Genomic DNA, 19,924 nt, shown 5'->3' on the forward strand with positions numbered 1-19,924 from the left:
TGCAATGAAAAATATTATTCAGTTCCAGTCCAGAAGAGCAGTTTGTCTTTCTTGCCTATTTGTTAATATTAGTCCCTTATATTCTATTAATAACGCTATTCACCGGTGGCATCTGTGACATTGCTGCTCCAAAGATTGAATTTGGATGCAGGGCACTGCGGTAGCTCTATACCTCAAGCATCTGTGTTCTTATAAAGCGGGCATGGAAAACTAGAGTTGTATAACTGTACCTAGATGTAAATTATAGGCCATAATATCAAGCAATAACCTCATCTTCACCCCTCACAACGAAACCAAATGTAAAGCTGCAGGATGGGTCATTGTGGAAGGAAATATTGAAGAACAGAACATAACAGTTATATCCTGTAATAAAGGTGCTCTCATGCTGGTACTTGAATGGCCTTGTGTGTACTGTTGGCATTTATCAGCCATTGCATCTTGATGGTGCATGAAGATTACACTCTATAATCTTAGGAGGGAAAGAGGAGTTGGCCGTACAGTGAAATGATTGGGATGAATCAGGAGAATTGGATGCTTAGCTTGGATTGCAGTAGGATTTCAGTCCTTCAACAATATAACAACTGCAAAGAATACTTGCATCAAGGCCATTCATAACAGAAAACATGCTTGTCAGATGAGTCTATGTACTCCAAATAATGACCCAGTCTTGTATCGTTCACAACTGCTTATAGTGCACAACTGTTAAGCAACAATGAATGTTTTTTCTTTACAATGAATATGAGCTCTACAATCAGCTGACCAATCAGTGTCCTCCTCTGTGATTAAAACTTTTTTATTAAAAAGTATTGACTAAAGCCAATCTGAAAAATAAGGGCAGTGAAGAGTACATTTGGCAGGTTTTTTAAGTTTTTTTTTTCCGTTTTCTGTCATGATGATTCCACGCTGCTTCAACACCACTCAGATCTGGGTACTGGGGAGGCCAACCCATGACTGATAGTATTCCCCAGTGTGTTTCCAGATATGGTTTTGCTGCATTGGCAGTGAGTTTGGGATCAATATCATGCTGACAAAAGAAGTCATTGCCAGTCAGACACTTGCCACATGGTGTTGTTCATCGGGATTCAAAATCTGATGGTACTTTTGCCCATTTATGATTCCATCATTTTAAACAAGACCTCCAAGTTTCAGATCTGGGTTCATTACTTTGTAAGACCTAGCATACCTCGGTCTATTCTTCCTATTTCAGTTTCCACAGCACATTATGTTAAGTTTTTGGATAACATGCCTTTCTATTTGCCTAAACCTACATAATGTGACAATGTGACAACTACAAATCTATTATCCACTAGTGAAATTGGGGTGCATGATGCTCTGTGCTGAGTCTGCATAATAAAAAGAGGGTGTGTATGAATGCAAAAACTTCAATATGAAAAAACTCTATTACTAGTTTGCTTTGTGTACAGATTTATGGAGTGGCAGGGTGATTTTCTAGTGTCTGTACTGAATAAAGCTACTTTTTATGTGCTTGATGATTTGGTGGACTGCCTCTATGTGATTAAGAAACTGAAATAATGTGCATGTTTCTCATCTGATCTGTTTTTTCTAAATAGTTATTTCTTTATACTTCTTTAATGACTGAGCCTTTGCAGGATTGATAACCAAAGGCTCCACCATAAAACGTGGAGATTAGATTGAAACGTCTGATTATTCATTCTGAATTATTCTTAGACACTAAAAGAGGTCATCCAACTAATTAGGCTGCCTTTGAGGGTAACATTGTGATGTGTATTCAACTGAATTGAGCTTTACAGATATTAAAAGAGCTGATTACATTTGCAAGTAGAATATTTCATTGATATTGATTACAAGGCACTGCATGCATGACATTATGACTGGGAACTGAGCCCGACAAGAAGTTTGAACCTAGAATCGCCCATGACATGAAACCTTACTTGCTTAAGTAATGCAGGTGTCAGAATATCAATGGGATGTTTCGCTCTCTTTATTCATATATATATATATATATATATATATATATATATTTATATATATATATATATATATATATATATTTATATATATATATACATATATATATTTATATATATATATACATATATATATAAATATATATATATATATATTTTTTAGCCTGAGTTTAAAAATATGTTACAAGTAATATATGTTAAATATTATTTGTTATACTAACTGCACCAGTTTTAGGTGAGGTTGTTGCTGTCTTAATACTAACTTCTTACGTGCCTGCGGTTCGTCCAATCTCACTTCCCTGTTTAACATCTCGTCCCCCGGAAGTACTTGTTTTTATCTAAGGAGGTCAAAATGGCGGCTCGCTGCATGTGAAGGGGTCGTAACGGGAGCCGGTTTTATGATTCGAGATCATGTATAAAACACCATGTAGCAGGCTGTCAGGTAACATGCAATAAAATTTGTATCTGGTTCAAAAGGACGTTATTTTCAGCGCCATTTTAATCTGCGGCGGCTTAAATCAGCTCTTGATGCTAAGGCATAAACTAGCTCACTAGCTTAGCATTTAGCTAACTAGATGCAACTGAGCTGTAGGCAATAGGCTAGCATTGACCTTGTTTATGGAGAGTATGCGCCCCAGGCAGAAGTCGGTCGCATCTGCAAAGGGAAAAAAGGCTAAATAGCGACTGTGGCTATTATTGCACCTGCGGTGTCAAAATACTGAAAGTTTACCCTTACGAAGAGTGAATATTGGATTTGAACATAACTTCGATGCTTCGCCAGTCGGTCTAAGGACACTGTCAACAGCAATTTAGGTTAACGTTTTATCCACAGTAGGATTTGCTGTGTTCGAGCTATCGTCTTTAATGAAAATAACATGTAATAAAAGTCATAAACATCACAATATGTAGTGAAACGATTAGATTAGACTGGCAGAGAAGTATATGAGACTACACATCCTGTTTGTTTTAGTTAATTTCAATACAATACGTGATTGCGTAGTGAGGAAGTGGAAAACAGTGAAAGTGTTATCACTAATGTGAAAGTAGTGAAAGTTTGTTGGGTCGGATTAATTTTTAGGAAGGCTAGTAGCATAACGAAATATATATCTCTGAGTTGTGGCATTGCATCAGTGGTATGAAAACCACGTCAAAGGCTGCTGATCGTGTTTTATTTTATCTGTCTGTCCATCCATTCATTTTATTTGGTCATTTCCCCCCCTGTCCATAGAGTAAATGTGCTTTTTCCTCATGGTTTCTAGTATTTCTCACAGTATTTGTGGCAGTAGGGTGTGAGCACAAAAAGATGAACACCCATGCTTTTTAAAACAAATAGTCAAAAAATAAGTAGCAATTAAGCAGTTTCCCTGCTAATTTCCAAATCCTCTTTCTTGAACTGCATGTAGCAACAAGGTTGTTTTCTGCTCTGCAGCCTTGGTTAAACATATAAACCAAGTCTCCGCCTGCTGCAAATGCAATTTAGTGATCTTAGAGCTTGCAGCAGACCTTCTGATCTTTACAGCCACCAGACAAGCGAATATGACCACAGGTAGCTGAATGACAAAGATCACCACCGCACTGAGCAGGTTACCTTGCCAGAGAAAGACACATGAGGTGGGACGGGCTAGCTGGTTAAATTTTCAAATAAGAGCAACGGGATTGTCCAGTAGTAAATTGTCTGTGGTGTTCTCTTGGATACTAAAATGCTGAAATGAGCAGCAAAATGTATCTGGGCAACAAATGTAGGAAAAATTTTGATTAAAGCATGTTTTAGTTTTTAATGACCAAGAAAATCTAACCAAACTGTGACTTTTTAATAATTTGAATGTCTTGCGTTTCTTGTAGGTTTTGTTGGTGTAAGTGTGAAACAGAAACTAGCTCGAAATGTTCCTCGATGTAACCAGATTGCTCGCAACCTTATTCAGTTGCACAGAAGAGATCCTTCAAACTGGCTGACGTATCAACATTTTAACTTCCTCAAACGTCAGGTATCATCTTGTCGTCTTCTAACGTATTGTATCTCGTAAAATCAATTTATTAAACATTTTTGCTTATCATTAATGCTGATTTATCCCAGTATTCTGAGGCTAGCAGAATTTCTTCTTTTGCCTCTTTTTTGCCATTAGAAAATATTTACCCAATAAGTCTCCTTGCTTTTGTATTTTTTCCCCCAGTATGTTTCAAAGAACACGAGTGAGCTTCACCAGCGAGCCATCCCCAAACAAGCACCTGTCCTGACTATTGTGGATGAGAGAGATGACAGCGTTGAAAGGCAAGTGGAGCGAGTACCAACCATCAATCCTGCAGCTACAGACGCTGGTCCACAGGCAGAGGATGCAACCCATAAGCCTCAAGATAAACTCTCCATCTTGAAGCACACTGCAGAAAATGCAGCAGCGCAGAATGTTTCCGTTTCCCATATGACTGGAACTCCAGATGAGCCTCCACATGTCCAGGTTGAGACTGAAGAAGAAAAACAGGCACGTCTAGATAGACAGTGGAAGCAGCTGACGGTTGATAGGGCTGACTTACCGGATATCTATGCAAGACTTTCAAAAATTAAACTAACAGGTAGAGTATTCAACACTTACTTATATATTTTATTATTACAATATTAGTTGACTCAATATTCAGGCTGTTCTTAATACTTTAAAAAGCTTTTCCTACTGTTGGATTCATATTAGGGAGGAGGGATATTTTTATGTTGTCATCTCAGGGACACAACTCTGGTTTTGAGCACAGCAAACTCACCTATCTGGTTTTGAGACCTTCTGTTTGATAGGGGCAGCCAATCAGGAGAAAGCTGAACTAAAATGGCTTGACTGGCTCCACCAAGGCCCAGTATAAGAAGATAAAGGGATTATTTACTGTGAATTGTGCAAAGCTAGAATTGATGATGAACTAAAGGAAATAACATGCAAACACTTACCCGACATGCATACAGAATCACTGACATTGTGTAAAAATTGAGTAAGTAAAGAACACCAGTCAAATAAATAGAAAAATGTACAAGATTACTGTGGATGGGCTAAATGTGCACATAGACATGACTATGTTGTTGTGCTTAGTAATATGATAAACAGGGATTCATGCCAATCATTCGGTGAGTGAGTCAATGGGACTGATCGTCTTCATGAGAATCACTGTAATTCATTTCCCTCTGTATCGCAATGGGTTATAACAATAAATCCATCATTTTACATATTTAAGTGGAACTTTGGAGCAATTGGAATTCAGTAGTTTTAATACAAGAACTTAAAGTCATTCTGTTAGTTTTTAGATAAGGTGCATGAAAAGGGGCCTAAGCTGAAATCTAATGTGTTGCAGTTTGTCTTGTCCTACTATGTGCTTTCCTTTTGTTTACACTGAATCAAACTTCTTGGGATATTAAATGTTTTACATATTATTTTGGAGAGATAATACTCCGAGAAACAATAATGGATTATGTTGTTTCTTTTCTTTTTATCACCTTCGTTATTTCAGCTCTGGTGGTTACAACTGCAGCTGCCGGCTTTGCAGTGGCTCCGGTGCCCTTTGATCCAGTCATGTTTTTCGTGTCATCTTTGGGAACAGGCCTTGCCTCTTGTGCTGCCAATTCAATTAACCAGGTTTGTTTTCTTCTTTCAAACATATATGTGTATATATATATATATATATATACACACCTTTGTACATATTAGCATGTGGTTTTTACACAAACTAAGAAATTCTAGTCACCATATATGCATTAAAATCATTTGAGCTTAAACAAACATTGTATCAGCTTTCATAGTTTGGCAGTGAATTTTAACCAACAACTCGTCAATAAATTGTCATTGAGTATGCAGTTTAACAAGCAGCAGTTACTCCTGTGTTAATCTCATATCTCAATATTAAACACATGGGCTGTTTTAACTGCTTCAGGAATCGCAGTAAACATTGCAGATGTTTGTGGTCTTGAATCACTTTGATTTTTAGTACCAATTTCCTTTTGGAACAAAAGTGACCCGTCTCAGAACTGGCCTGATATTCGTTGGCCTTGAAGTTGTGTAATATAGTTTTTTTGTAGACATGTTATGACAACATGAAAGTGCCTGTTGACCGAGACCCACATCCACCGTTTTCTTTTTAAGTTGTTTTAAGAGATGTTCCAAAAAACGCTAAACGGACCAGCACATCCCCTTATTTACCCAGCCTACATTCCTCTTTAGCTACGCATCTCAAAAATGCATTGAGCTAACTGTAATGCTATTATTAGTTCCACGCTGAAAGCTTTTTTGAAGGTTTAAACAAAGGGGAGCTAGTGTACTTAGACACTTAGAATGCCTAGAGGTAAGTAGGGCCTTCTCTTGCTCTCTAATGTTGATGTTGTACATCGGAATTCTCTCTGACTTAATAATATTCACATAATGGGTGACCTCTTCAGCCCTGGATTGAACTGTGGTTAGTGGTGTTCTTGGCCTATAATTTGACAAAGACCTTGATTACACTGCAGGTTCATGGCCTTGAAACAGACTCCCCTACCCCCACCCTGGCTTCCTAGCAGTGTGATTCAGTCATGTGTTCACTGTTTTGCAACAGTGAAATGCCAGGAAGTCAACGAGTTTGTAATAACACTGATCATCTCGAACGTAAACTTGCATTGTGCCATTTAGGTGCAGACGTCTATGAATATGAATGTGCACATGTTTACACGGTTTTGTTGCTGGGACCAGGGCCTGAATAGAGTCAATCAGTCCATTGCTAGGGTTAAAATCGTATTGTCTCTGAAACAGAACTGACTCCTCGGTACACCTCACACTAAGCAGGTGTGTAAATATCCTTGAGGTATTTGAAAAATGTCTACCTCTTTCCACGCCAAATAGTTGAGCCCAGGCTTGAGCTCCTAGACATTCATAGCGTTGAGTGATGCAAGAGGCGGCAGCCACTGTTCGTGCCACGCGAGTCCCTGTATTTGTTTGCCCTCCTTGACATCCGTCCTGTCAATCTTCATTTACTCCGCTAACTCGGCCTGAGGTTAGGCTACAACTTGGCTTCATATTTCACTGAAACTGTGGTATTTGCCTTTCAGTGCCTCGATCTACTTGCAAATTGAATAAATATGTGTTAAGACCTGAAAATACATATAATTAAGGTTTCTATTGTAAAAAATTGGAAAAGCAAAGAATAAAAGTCACAATTTAGAGGAGCAGTTGAGTATTGTCATTTTTAAACCCTAGACCCGAGAAAATGCAGTTGGATCCAAATTCCCACCCTTCTTCTGGGAGGATCTGCAAAATCTGTCATTTACTTTTAATGAATGAGTCACTTGTCTCTCATTCTACGTTTACACCACAGCCGTATCTCTGGTTGGCTTCATGGTCAGGTAGGACCTCAAGGCACTTAAAGCCTTTTGCATTCAGAACTCCCTGAATTCTTTGTGGCACAGATTCAGCAAGGTGCTGGAAACTTTCCTCTGAGATTTGGACGCCTGTTGACATGATAGAATCACACAGCTGCTGCAGATTTGTCAACTGGGATGATTTGGGCTTTGTGACATGACATATCATACTGCTGGAAACTGGCATCAGAAGATAAAGGGACAGACATGGTCACCATGGTCAGGCAGGCTATAGCATTTACACAATCCTCATTTGCTACCTAGAGGACCACACTGCCAGTATGAACCACTGAGTGTTGTAGCAGAAAGGCTCATGAGACCAGGCGATGTTTCTCCTTACTTCTGTCGCTTAAGGCAATTGTAGCTTCAGTTTTCTTGTTCTTATTGACTTACTGATTATTGACGTAGCACCCTTTGTGGTATTCTGCTCCTGTAGCCTCTCCTCTTCTTCTTGCTGATCATATGCATATATTGCTTGTGACAGGGGTTATTTGAGTTACTGTTACTGTATCTGTGCACCAACAACTATACCACTTTCAAAGTCCCTTATCTCCTTCGTTCTGATTCTTAGTTTGAACTAAATGCATTGGGTTGCTACCGTGGAATTGGCTGATTACATATTCACGTTAACAACCAGATGAACAGGCCACTAATGAAGCTACCAGTTAGCATACATTAAACATTCAGGCTTATTCATGATTCACACCATGAAAATGCTTTTCAAGTTCAGAGATCATTCTGTTTTCAATCTCCTTTTGAGCTCCTTTGTCTCTAAAGAACCACTGACTTACTATTCATGTATATTCAAAAGGTGGCTCAGGGACTTTTGTCTGGTTAACTTCACACAAGAACCTGATGATCAAAAACAGTGGCATCACTGTAGTTGATCCCTGTGTCTTTGTGTGCCACTGCTTGAGTGAGATCATTGATTTCCTACATAATGTTACAGTCCTTAGTCCCATTACTACAGGTTTGCAGAGATGTAGAGGGTGTAGAGATGCATTCAAGGATGACAGGGAAAATTGTCAAGCACTATGTTCACTGAGTGGAGCAAGAATACCCCTTGTAAGCTTGATGGCTGCACAGGTTCAGGTGGCTGCAGTCCTTCCTTCCTAGGATTCCCTACTGAGTGGCTTCTGACTGATAGATGAGAGGTATGGGATGTATATCTCTGTATGGAAGGATAAAACTGCCTCAGAAGTGTCATGCATTCCAGGTAATTGCTTTTATTGTGGCTTTCAGCTGTTTCAGCATGACCTTGAATGTGCATTCCTTGTGTTTACTTCCGCAACACATAGCAGGTACTCCCTTTTTGTCCTTTATTTTGAATGGAAAACACTGCTTCTGACAGCCTTTTGATAAACTGATCTCCCAATAGAAAGCTGAATTCCTACCCATCAATCTAATTGGCCAGATAGTCAAATATTTTGTTAAAACTCTAGACGTATAGTATATTTTTCCTGCAGCATACACTTACAAAAACACAAAATAATTGTTGATTTAAACTAATAACTCTTGAATTCAGGAATGTGAAAGAGGCTGATATAAATGGCGTAACAGATTTCCCAGTTCATTTTGCCTTATTAATGTGGGTAAAAGTGTCACATGGAAGAATGTATAGTATTTTGGAAATGCTTCACATGGTTTTTGAAGATAAATACACAATGTCGTGTAAGGCGATCCCGGTGGCAATATTACTCCTCTCTGTTTTCACAAATGGCCTTGAGTATTTAAGCCTGAAATCCATCAGTGTTTATTTTGAGCCCAAGACATCCCTTTTTGTGGCTAGATGCTGGTATATGAGCCGGATCCCTCACACAAGTTGGATTCATTCTCCTTCTTTATCCCTTGTTCTCTGTGGGCACATTTTGCATGTCATCATAGTCTTAATTGGAAGGAGTTTGAGATGAGCTTATTTTTTCAGACAAATTAACCACCTGTCTTGAAGGGAAGTTGACTTTGAAGTAGGTTGAAAGTCATGCAAGCGGAAACCTTAAAAGGTGATTTGAAAGAAGAAACACTGTCAGAAAAGCAAACCTGTTTAGTGTGGTTTGTGTTCGTTTCCCTCGGCTCGGCTGGTATAAAAAGTATGTGGCCTTCTACAGACAATCCAACAGTTGTTGTTTGTTTTGCTTTGTTTGGAGGAGAATGTAATTATATGCACAGAAGCAGCTGGGATGTTGTTTGTTATATAATTGCCAGCTGCACTGTCACTGCGGTCATACTTTACACCTCTTTCTAAGATGTAACCTCACCTGGCTGCAGTTGAGCTCAACACCTTGGTTATGCATTTGTTATTGATAATCCAGAAAATCAAGGAATGGAGAAGAAAAACATCCCATCTTCTGATCTCCTGACTTTAAAAAAAATTCTTTTCATCTTAAAAATACTGGGGCTTCACTAATAGTGTGGTTAGGTGTGATCAAAGAACTTTTTTAATATACAAAAAGTAAATCAAACAAGAGCTTGACAGACAAATCAAAGCAGATAAAAACTCTTGTGAAGATCACTTCCGATGGATTCTACCACTCTGCCCTAATCCCTTAATGTTCAGCATCTGAAGAGGCACAGCAGTATGACCACAGAATTGTTGAACCACCTTGAGGGAAGGAGGAAAGTGCCTCGAGGGAGAAAGAAATGCTTTGGCGTTTGTGCGAGGCAGAGAGAGCTTCAGCTGAGCTATCAAAAAGCAAGGCTGGTTTTTGTCCCACTTGGAAGTGCCCGTAGGGCAAACTGAAATGTTGTGGTTTCTTTTTAAGATGTTACTCTATTTAGGAAACTGACGGAAGGGTGTAAGCGCTGGAAGTCACGTAACAATGGCATTTCGTCGTCTAGAGTTTCCTGCCACAGTCAAAAGGCTTAATGCTGTCATGTCTGTCTTACAGTGTGGTCCGAGAGCAAAGGGATGTAATTATTTGACCTTCCAGTTAAAGTAGCTTAGATTTCCAATGAAGTCAGAAAATGAGGAATACTTCACACAGACTGTACTCTGTAAGGAATGACTACCTCAGAGGTTTGCAGCTTCCTCTTGAGCAGAGTGTCTGTGGTGTTTACACTGTAGCTCAGATTAGTTAAAATATGCTTATTGCCGGGGTCACGTAACTCCTGGACCCCACACCGAGAGCAGCAACTGCAGGTGTTCCAGCTGTCATCGGCTTCTAGTCTGGCCACTACTTCAGCTAATTGGATAATTGGGTCAGATGAGAGTTTGAGGCTAGAGCCTAAAATACCGAGGGGTGGTCTGAAGTCCCCGGCAGTGTAAATAATATAACCCGATATGGCCTTTTACTGTCAAATAATTACTGCTCAGCTATTTTGGCAGCATCGTCACTTTGTGTGTTTGTTTTGATGAAAATTCAAGCTGGCTTTCTCTCCGGCTGACTGGTGTCATTTCTGTCTTTGTTAAGAAGGCACAGAGTTTTCGTTTCTGCGCGTCTGCTCTGTGGTGAACTGTCTGAGGCTGGCACGCACAAGCGAGCCCCCACAAGCCCCCTGCCCATGCACTCCACACACATGAAGCTACATCCTTCTCTCATGTCCTGTGTGGGCATGCATTATTTACCCTCGCTGCATGCTTCCTTCTCGATGCATCGTGGCCAGCCCTTTTAGAGTAGATTGGTGCATGACTGAACACACGCACAGGCTGTGCAGAGAATCATGTGTTACCAGTGTATATAATACAGCTGTGTATGAATATGTGGTTAAATACGGTCTAAATCACTTTGAGTTGGTCAGAAAGGCTAAAAGAAAACTATATAAATTCCAGTCTATTTCCATTTCCGTGTAGCGGTGTGTTTGGTTTGCTTTTTCCTAAAATTTTTAAAATACAATACTGGTTAAAGGTTTTGAGCCGCACCTCATTTCTTTATATTTTCCTTCCAAGGAGCCAGACTTTCTTGGCATTTGTCGTTGTTGTCTTTCTGAAGTTCTTCCAGAAATTTTTTTTGGACATTTGCTGCTCATTTTAGTTCATCCTTGTACCTGACCAATTTTAGAGGATAACACAGTCTGACCAGCAAAAAATAGTATTTGTTTTGCACAAGCAAGGTGATTCCCAGGGCACTAGATGAACTGCCTTTGAAAGAAGAAAACCTGACACGGGACCTGAGAGATGAATCTGTCCCGTCAGTTGATCCATTACACCAGAACTGGCTTGAAAATCAGTGGCAACATATCTTATGAAATGATTATTCCAAATTTGAGATTTTTGGTTCAAATTGTCATCTACATCTACAAAAGAGGTCTGTAGAGGCACAGTAGCCATCTGTAACACATAGTAGAGGCTCTGTCATGGTTTGGAGCTGCAATGCAGTGGTGTTGGGAATTTTGTCAAAATTGATGGAATTCTCAGTGTAGAAAAGTACAATCATTTTGATCCGCTGTGCTGTACCATCTGGAAAGTGTCTGCCTGACAACAGCTTCAGCATGGCAGTCTCACTGCCAGTGCAGTAAAACCTGAACCGGATATAAAAACACCATCAGTCGTGGATTGGCCTCCACATATGCCAGACCTCTCATTATGGAATTAAAGGCAGCCGTCATCCAAAGAAGGGCTTTGAATGTCTTTCAAGAAATCCGGAGAACTGTTCGTGAATCAGAATCAGAAGACTTTATTTCTCCCCAAGGGGCAATTAACATACAACAGGGCAGCATAACGTTGAAGATAAGAACAATAAGAACAGGCAATAAGAGAGAAATAATAAATAGACAAAATATACAGTATATACAGTTTTAAAATTACACAGTTTTAAAATTAAAGTGACTGAAAGGTGAATAAATAACTGTAAGTGACTAAAAGTGAATAAAGTGTCGGTAGTATAAAAAGAGTGTAGTTTATGTTTCTGGTGTGGGAAATGGTCTTATCGGCTGGAGTTAAAAAGCCACGTGGCTTTGGGGATAAAGGTGGCTATCCTCCTCGCAGTGCTGCAGGAAATGCAGCGGAGGCGTCGCCCAGAGGGAAGCCATTGAAATGCGGGGTGAAGAATGTGAGAGGGGTCGTTGATGATTTTGGCTGCCTGTCTAAGGGCCTGTTGGCTGGAAACCTGTGCCAGAGTTCTGACAGGCAGGCCAATGATTTTAGAGCACACTGATGCAGTGTGCTGCAGTCTGTTCCTGTTCTGAAGGCTGAGGGAGTGGAACCAGCAGGTGATGGAGAAGGTCATGATGCTTTCCAGGAAGGCATAGTAAAAAGTCATCATGATGGGTGTGCTGACTCCAAAGGAGTCGTTGGTGGCACCTCCTGAGAATCTCCTCTGTGTTGGCAGAGAATTTCAGGAGATTGTCAAAGATGGTTCCCAGGTATTTGTGCTCCTCAACTACCTCCACTGGCTTCTCGTGGATGGTGGTGGTGATTGAAGCAGCCAGATCCCTCTGCCTACTGGAGAAGGTCACCACCATCTCTTTGGTTTTGCTCACGTTCAATTCAAGTTTGGAGCTGTCACACCACTCTACAAACTCCTAAAGAGTGGGCCCGTGGTGTTGTGAGGGGCCTGACAGCAGTGACAGGAGAACTGTGTCGTCAGCATATTTCACCAGGTGACAGTTGGGCTGTGTGGATCTGCAGTCATCAGTGTAGAGGATGAAGAGCAGGGGGGAGAGCACACAGCCCTGGGTGGAGCCAGTGGAGGTGGAATGGAGACCGGAAAGAGAGTTGTTGACCCGAACTTTCTGAGTCCTGTTGGTCAAAAAGTCCAATATCCAGGATTAGCTGATCATCCAGGTGAAATCGGGAGGAAAGTTTAGTGGCCAGGATATGAGGCTGCAGAGTGTTGAACGCTGATGAGAAATCATCAAACAGAAGTCTGGCGGAGGAGTCAGGGAGCTCCAGATGTTTGTGGATGGAGTCCAAGATGAAGATTTTTGCATCATCGACACCTCTGCGTGCACGGTAAGCAAACTGGAGTGGGTCCATCAGGGGGTCAGTTGCTCTTACGATGTGCTGTTTTATGATCTTCTCCATGGCCTTCATCACCAGGGAGGTGAGGGCAACAGGACGGAGATCATTCAGAGACATTGGGTTGTTTCTTTTGGGGATGGGGATGACTGTGGAGTGTTTCCACAGCTGGGGGACGGTGTGACTGTCAATTGAGTGTTGAAATAGAGTCCGGAACACACTTCCTAGTTGCCCTGCACGGTGCCTCAGAACTCGACTGCTGATGTTGTCAGGGCCGGGTGAGCTCCTCTCCCTGGTCCTCCTGAGGGCTCTCACCACGTCCTCAGTCCTGAAGGTGAGTGCAGAGCTGCCAGGTTTGAGTGAGGCTCAAACCTGAGTGAAGGCTGCTTAAAGAAACACGGGCGTACGTCACACTCTGTTTTACCTTACATACTGTATTTCCATGTAGGTTTTCAGATGTTTTAAGAAATGGCTGCACCTATTTCCTGTTTTACTAGCAAAATATAAGGAAATGGGTAATATGACAGTGGTGAGGCCTTATTCTGACCCTTTTCACGTTTCTAAATGTACCTTTTAATCAGCAGAATAACAGGAATTGATTCTAAACAATCTGTTCACACAATGAAGCGTTGTCATTTTAACCCTCCATAACAAGCAGAAGCGCATGCTTTTAACTTTGAAAGAACTCTAACGCAGTCCTCTATTTCAAACGCGTTCTTACATGCAGTCTTATTCTCTAGCTAGCATCTGTGTTTTGTTTGAAGTGGCAGTCATCTTTTTAATCATGTTTATCAAAAGCTTTGGATGTCAGATTGGTATGCTGTCACCTGTAATGTGATCTGAATCAAACCAGGAATTTCCCTTGTATTATACATATTAAATCTTGCTTTGTGGTATATCTAATGTAATCCATAATGTAATCTGAGTTTTTGAACTACTCTGGTTTAATATTTTCAAGCTGGTCCTGGTTAAAGTCTTTAAATTGTACTTAGTTAAATTCAGATAACCTCAGCATAAAAAAATGCATTTATTACAGTGTATTCACTCAATGGGTAAGTTTAAAATGCTGGCTCCTAATCTATAATTGCATCCATCTTGGAAGTATTTTGCAGAGCATGTAACTCTTTTCTGTGCATAGTCCCGCTATTGTAGTGTCCAGAAAGCAGTCAGACAAATTACTGTAGTTATGTAAAATCAGTAGATTTGAGTCCCTAAATAAAAACTATCATGCAGTTATAAACTTTAGAACAAACTAAAGTTGTCCTCTTGTCCTTTATATCCCAGTACATTCTTGCATTTTCTTTGGGAGGATCGCTGAAGCTAACATAACTAAACACTAAGTCTGTGTGTCAGAAGGGCTGTATGCTGTTGTAATACCAGGATTTCAGCTGATACATTGTCCAACTGCCTGCTGGGTATAATGATTGGGGAATTTTTTTTAAATGTAATTTTAAGATATTTGCTAGACATGTTATTAGACTACTCTTGCCATGGGCTATACTTAAATATATAAAAATATCTCAAAATCACACAGTGAGCATTGCTCAAGCAAAGCATATAGTCTGCAGGTGGTCTTTTTTTTTTTTTATTGTGCTTCTGTGTCTGACTTCCTGTCTTCCTAATTTGCCCTGTGCAGCAAGATGTGACACGTATTTAAAAGAAGAAAATAAAGCAAGAAAGGCAAAAGTCTCCTATTTTTAAGAATACAAAATGTATAGCTGCAAGTGGAATAATCCTAAAACACAGTGTAGCACATCGGGTGAAATTGCAAGGATTGTTGTTCCATCCCTGCAGTTTTGAGGATTGGAAATAGAAAGCAGCCAAACCTGTTTTTTTCCCAGGGTTACCCTCGGTTGTTAAGCTGATTTCTGTTCATTTATTTTTGATAATTACAAGAGGCCTAAACATTTATCATTTATATGCATATATGTAAACATGCAACTGTGGTTCAGTAGACTCCACTTGGTATAACCTTTATTAGTTTTGCTGTGTCGACACAGAATAAGCATCGCTCTTCTGTCTGTGTCATGTAGCAGGTTTTATGATGGGTGGATAGACCAAAGGATCTTTCCTCTGTCGACAGTATGACTCAAACAGTGACACACTCAGCTGTCGGTCATTAGATCTGCTTGATAGCTTTGGCGATACAGGTGAAGAGGAGTCTTAATCTCTCTCATCCTGTGATGATGCTGTTGTTGTCCTTTTCTGCATCAGTTCAGAATTGTGACTGTGTTTATATCGTCATCTGCTAAAAACAACAACAATAATAGTTATACAATCATAATACAAGCATGAAAAGAGAATTTGAGTCAAAACTACTCGTTTTACTGCAGTTGTAGATTCATTGTATTTATTGTATGGGCTGAATGTTCATTTATTGTCTGTCAAATGATTTAGTTTGTAACATTTTGTTGACTGCTTTTACTAAGTTAGAGGTCAAATGCATTGAGGCTTTTGCTAAGAGTGCATTTTAACAACAGTGGAAAGACACCCCCCACAGATAAACCACAGCTGCCATTCGTAAGATCTTGTTTTCCACCAGTGCATTTAAGACAAAAGAGAAAGCTGATCTTTGACATACATACTTTTTGGCTTTTCCTTTCGACGGTCCCCTCCAAGCTGTTAATTCAGCCCGAGAGAAAGAATGAAAATTCCTTTTTAATTGCCTAGCAAGATGGGACCAAAAGGACTAGATGGGTATCTCTCTGTTAGCGCTGGATTAAAATGAATATTTAACTAGACAGCCCTGTTTAATAGTTAATTTCTTAAAGCCTTTTGTCTTTGTCAACTGTGGGGTGCCAGTCCATTTCAAACTGTACAAATGGATCTCTTGTAGCCTCAGATGGGAAACAGATGCTATCCTCTGATAAAGTCACGAAGGCTAAATCCATCTATTATATGCCCCAGAGATAATGAACGAGATCAGGCACCAGCATATACTGCTGCCAGGCTAAGTATTTGTTAGGCTTAGATACAAGAATTGATAAAATTCTGGTGTCTAGTAATGTCCATGGTTTGTTTGTGAGTTTGTTCCTTTCTTTTAGAAGAATTTGCCGGCGTTGCAGATCCAACAGTACCTTCAAAAGCTTATATCCCATTACCTGACTGTGTTGTGTGCGTGTGGCCAAGAAGTTGTCTGTGTTATTACAAAAGCCTAATATACTCCGTGTTTCTCATTTTAAAGTTACATTTAGCCGGAAGCTTTAAAAATGCATGTTATTTATGATGTGGCTGTTACATTTTCTGTTCTTCTTGTGTATCTTTCATCCACTGTGGAGAGAATTAATTGGTAAGTAGGCAAACCAAACTTAATGAAGTAAATGAACTGTAGGAAAGGTTCATTTATAAGGGCTTTGGCAGGCAACAGCCTTACTCTAATGAAGCACTTGTGCGGTGTTAATCTGAGGTGCTTTTCTATTGATGTGAATCCCTAAAAAACTACATTTTTGAGTCAGTTGAAAGCTGCCTCATTAAAGGAGATCAGTGCAAGAGTGAATTTAAAGAAGTACTGAAGGCAGCTAAAGAAATCTCTTTGTTGGTATCAGGTTTCTTCAAGTTGTCTGTTTTGTTTTGTTTTCCTGCTTGAATCAAATACGACTTAATTCAATATTAAAAACCCAAACTTTACATTTATCTGGTTGACAGACTTGTGAGTTTACACATTGGTCAGGCATTCGTCATCCATCCCTCAACAATTCACAAGTCAATAGTTAATTTTATGTCATTTTATGGGCACTTTTCCATTTTCACAAGAATCATTTCTCTGCCCAGAGTATTGATCAAATTTTAGTTAAATGACTTCTTAGTGGGTTTAATTCTCATGAGTTTCTACATCACAGTTAAACTTCAGAGTAAAACTTACAAACATACACTGATATATAATGTATTTCACTTCTTCACTTCTTCTTGTGAACAACCTATGAAAGAAAAAGATTCTTAGCAGAAGCGACAACAACACGTCGCCTTTTGTCCAGATCACACTTGGGTGATGCACAAACACTCACATCTGAAGGGCTTTCAGTGCCACAGCCTGTTAGTTTAAACACACGTCTCCACAATAGTTGACTTCACTCCACGGGATAACTGATGGGCAGGTGGAGCACCTCCTCTCCACCTTCCTGATTATCCTTTAGTTTTGAACAAAACACTGTGATTATGGGCTTCAATGACCAACATGGCAAGATGCCGACACAGACAGACCCACACGCACACACCCACCTCAACACCGTCTGGCACCAATGAGCCTTTTTCCACTCCTCAAGCACACACATACTTTTGGATTCATTTAGCAGTGACAGACCTAACACGAGAGTAAATATTTTTAACACCAACTGTAACACTCCATCTGTTGTGTTTAATTTCTCAGTTGCTATTAATGCTTGCAGTTGAGATAGGGTTGTTGTTTTTTTTGCAGATCGTAGTATCTGTGGTATCTTGAAAAGAAGAAACTGAAAGAAGCCCTTGAGATCTGTTTATTGTGTTGGTGCTACTACAGATATTGTCATGTGCATTCATAAAAATCAAAAACCACACCTGATTTGTAGAGGTCTTATATGTCTGCTATACGAGACCATTCCTCAATTTCACCACACTGAAATAGATTGAGGACAGTCCTGGCGGGCTCCTCATTTTTAGAAATGACCCTCTCTGCATTGCTGAACATTTGCAAGTTGGAGGCCAGAGAGTTGCATGCCTATTTATTGAATGTAATGTCACTGGAAGACAACTATCCCCAGCCCAAGTGTTTTTTGTTAAGCTGAGCTCAAAATTACCCATTATGGCATGAACCAAGTGAAAGTATCATGACAGAAAAAGCAATGGCTTTGCAATGATGTGGAACGTCTTTGAGACTAATGTTAGTCAGATGAGAACATACTGTGTGGTGATATGTACTGCAGCACTTTCAAAACTGTGACAGAGAAGTGAATAATAAATTTGATGGAATGACCTGCTGTTTTCAGTTGAGTTTTTGTTCTTTTCTTTTCCTTACTGTGTTTAGTTGCTGGAGGGATAATTGAACATGTGGATATAAAGACAACTCCAAAGCTCACTGATATTTATGCTCTTTATATTAATATGTTACAGGCTTTTGGTCTTATTTAGACATGAGGCAGAGAAATAATTCTTTAAAAAACTGCTTTGTGCATGATTCTTTCTGGTTTTACGGCTAAGAAAAAAAGAATTGTTGTTTTGGAAGGCTAATTAAAGTAAGGAGGCTGGGAAACGCATATTTAGAGTATCAGTTTTCTTAATACATCACATTTATGTATTTGTGTGTTCTATTTTTTCACCTTTAAATGCAAGTTTTCCCTCTCTGTTTGAACGTAACTTAGCCAAAGGCAAGTAGGAACACTCTTTGTAATGCTGAGATCCATGGATAATTAACAAAAGCAGCCCTGTTTATGGCGTGCCCGTGAGCCAACACTGCATGCTAATTTGATTCAAACCGAGAAGCTTTTGGGGCAAGGGCATCGTTGCTGGAAAACAAAATGGTTCCCAACATGCACCAAGATTTTCCCCTATGTTTATGGTGTTGTCTTACATTCTCCAGCTTTTTTGCATTTTTCTCTAAATGTGATAAAGAGTGCATTTTTTTTCCTTTTTAAATACAACACGGAGGGTTAAATTTCCAGCCGTTTTCACAAAGAGGCATTTATTATATTTAATATTAAGATAAATGAAGCTATGCCATGCAGATTGACACCAAAAGATAGCCAAGTCATCTCAGACAGGGTCTACAAAACCCTGAGTTGACCCACGTCGGACCGTTTCCTATACAGCTGTTGCTCTGCTTCTCACTGTCAGCAAAGAAACTATTGCATCTATTGGAGAAAAGTCCTCAGAGATCTTTTTGCTTTGCTGTTGCACAGTGCACTCTGTCTGCTAAGCATTATGAAGACATCGCATTATTATCAGGAACCCCAGATATAGACTAGCTGTCTTTTATTACTATTCTGTAGTTTGAATAATTGTTTTGTGTGCTTTCAGCTCCTGCACATATTTGAAATTTAAAAAGGTCTCATGCCCGGTCTACAATGACTGTTATTCTGGCCATATTCACCCAAAGTCTTCAGTACTTCATTATGTAATCACAAAGGATAAACTGAACAGCTGAAAAATGCCACAGCTGATATTTTGCATATAAAAAGGTTGTTTTATGTGATCATGGATGCCCTTTTAGTTTTGCTCATAATGGTCTCATTTAAAAGCAGAAATATCCTCCAGGTCTACTTTGTCATTACAGTTATTACCATGCTAAAACTTAACAAAATATGGGGCAAGAAACAAAAGAGAAAAAGGTCTGATAATTTGGAAAGCCTTTGAGTATATAAACTTCATTAGCGCTTGTGTATACTTTAAAATCCATGGATATTGACAATGTTATACAATTACCCACCACTTCTTGCTTACTTACTGCTGGGATGGAGCTACTTTTGCCTTGAAACTGTCTTAATTTTAGCACAGACCCAGCAAGGTGCAGCAAACTTTCTCCAGAGAATTGTGTTCATATTGATATGATGGCATCCCACAGTTGCTACAGATGTTTTGGATGCACAGATCTCCTGTTCCACGACATCCCGGAGTTCGATTGAGATCTGGTGACTCTGGGGGTCATTTGAGTACAGTGAACTCGTCATGTTCAAGAAACCAGTTTGACATGATTTGAGCTTGGTGCATTATCCTGCTGGAGACTGTTTTTCAAGTACGTACGCTGTGATCGTAAAG

General features: G+C 39.7%; 1 protein-coding gene across 1 annotated transcript in view; it reads left to right on the top strand.

The window, feature by feature from the left end:
- The first annotated feature begins 2,289 nt into the window (after positions 1–2,289).
- LOC134633077 (protoheme IX farnesyltransferase, mitochondrial) overlaps positions 2,290–19,924 on the top strand; it is a 34,996-nt gene continuing 17,361 nt past the window's right edge. The window contains exons 1-4 of the mRNA XM_063481937.1: positions 2,290–2,391; positions 3,792–3,934; positions 4,121–4,517; positions 5,430–5,554. Of these exons, the coding sequence (XP_063338007.1) occupies positions 2,361–2,391; positions 3,792–3,934; positions 4,121–4,517; positions 5,430–5,554 (696 nt within the window). The 5' untranslated portion in view covers positions 2,290–2,360. The remainder of the gene's footprint in view (positions 2,392–3,791; positions 3,935–4,120; positions 4,518–5,429; positions 5,555–19,924) is intronic.

This window comes from Pelmatolapia mariae, linkage group LG8 (assembly GCF_036321145.2).
Source record: "Pelmatolapia mariae isolate MD_Pm_ZW linkage group LG8, Pm_UMD_F_2, whole genome shotgun sequence".
In the NCBI taxonomy this organism is placed as follows: domain Eukaryota; kingdom Metazoa; phylum Chordata; class Actinopteri; order Cichliformes; family Cichlidae; genus Pelmatolapia; species Pelmatolapia mariae.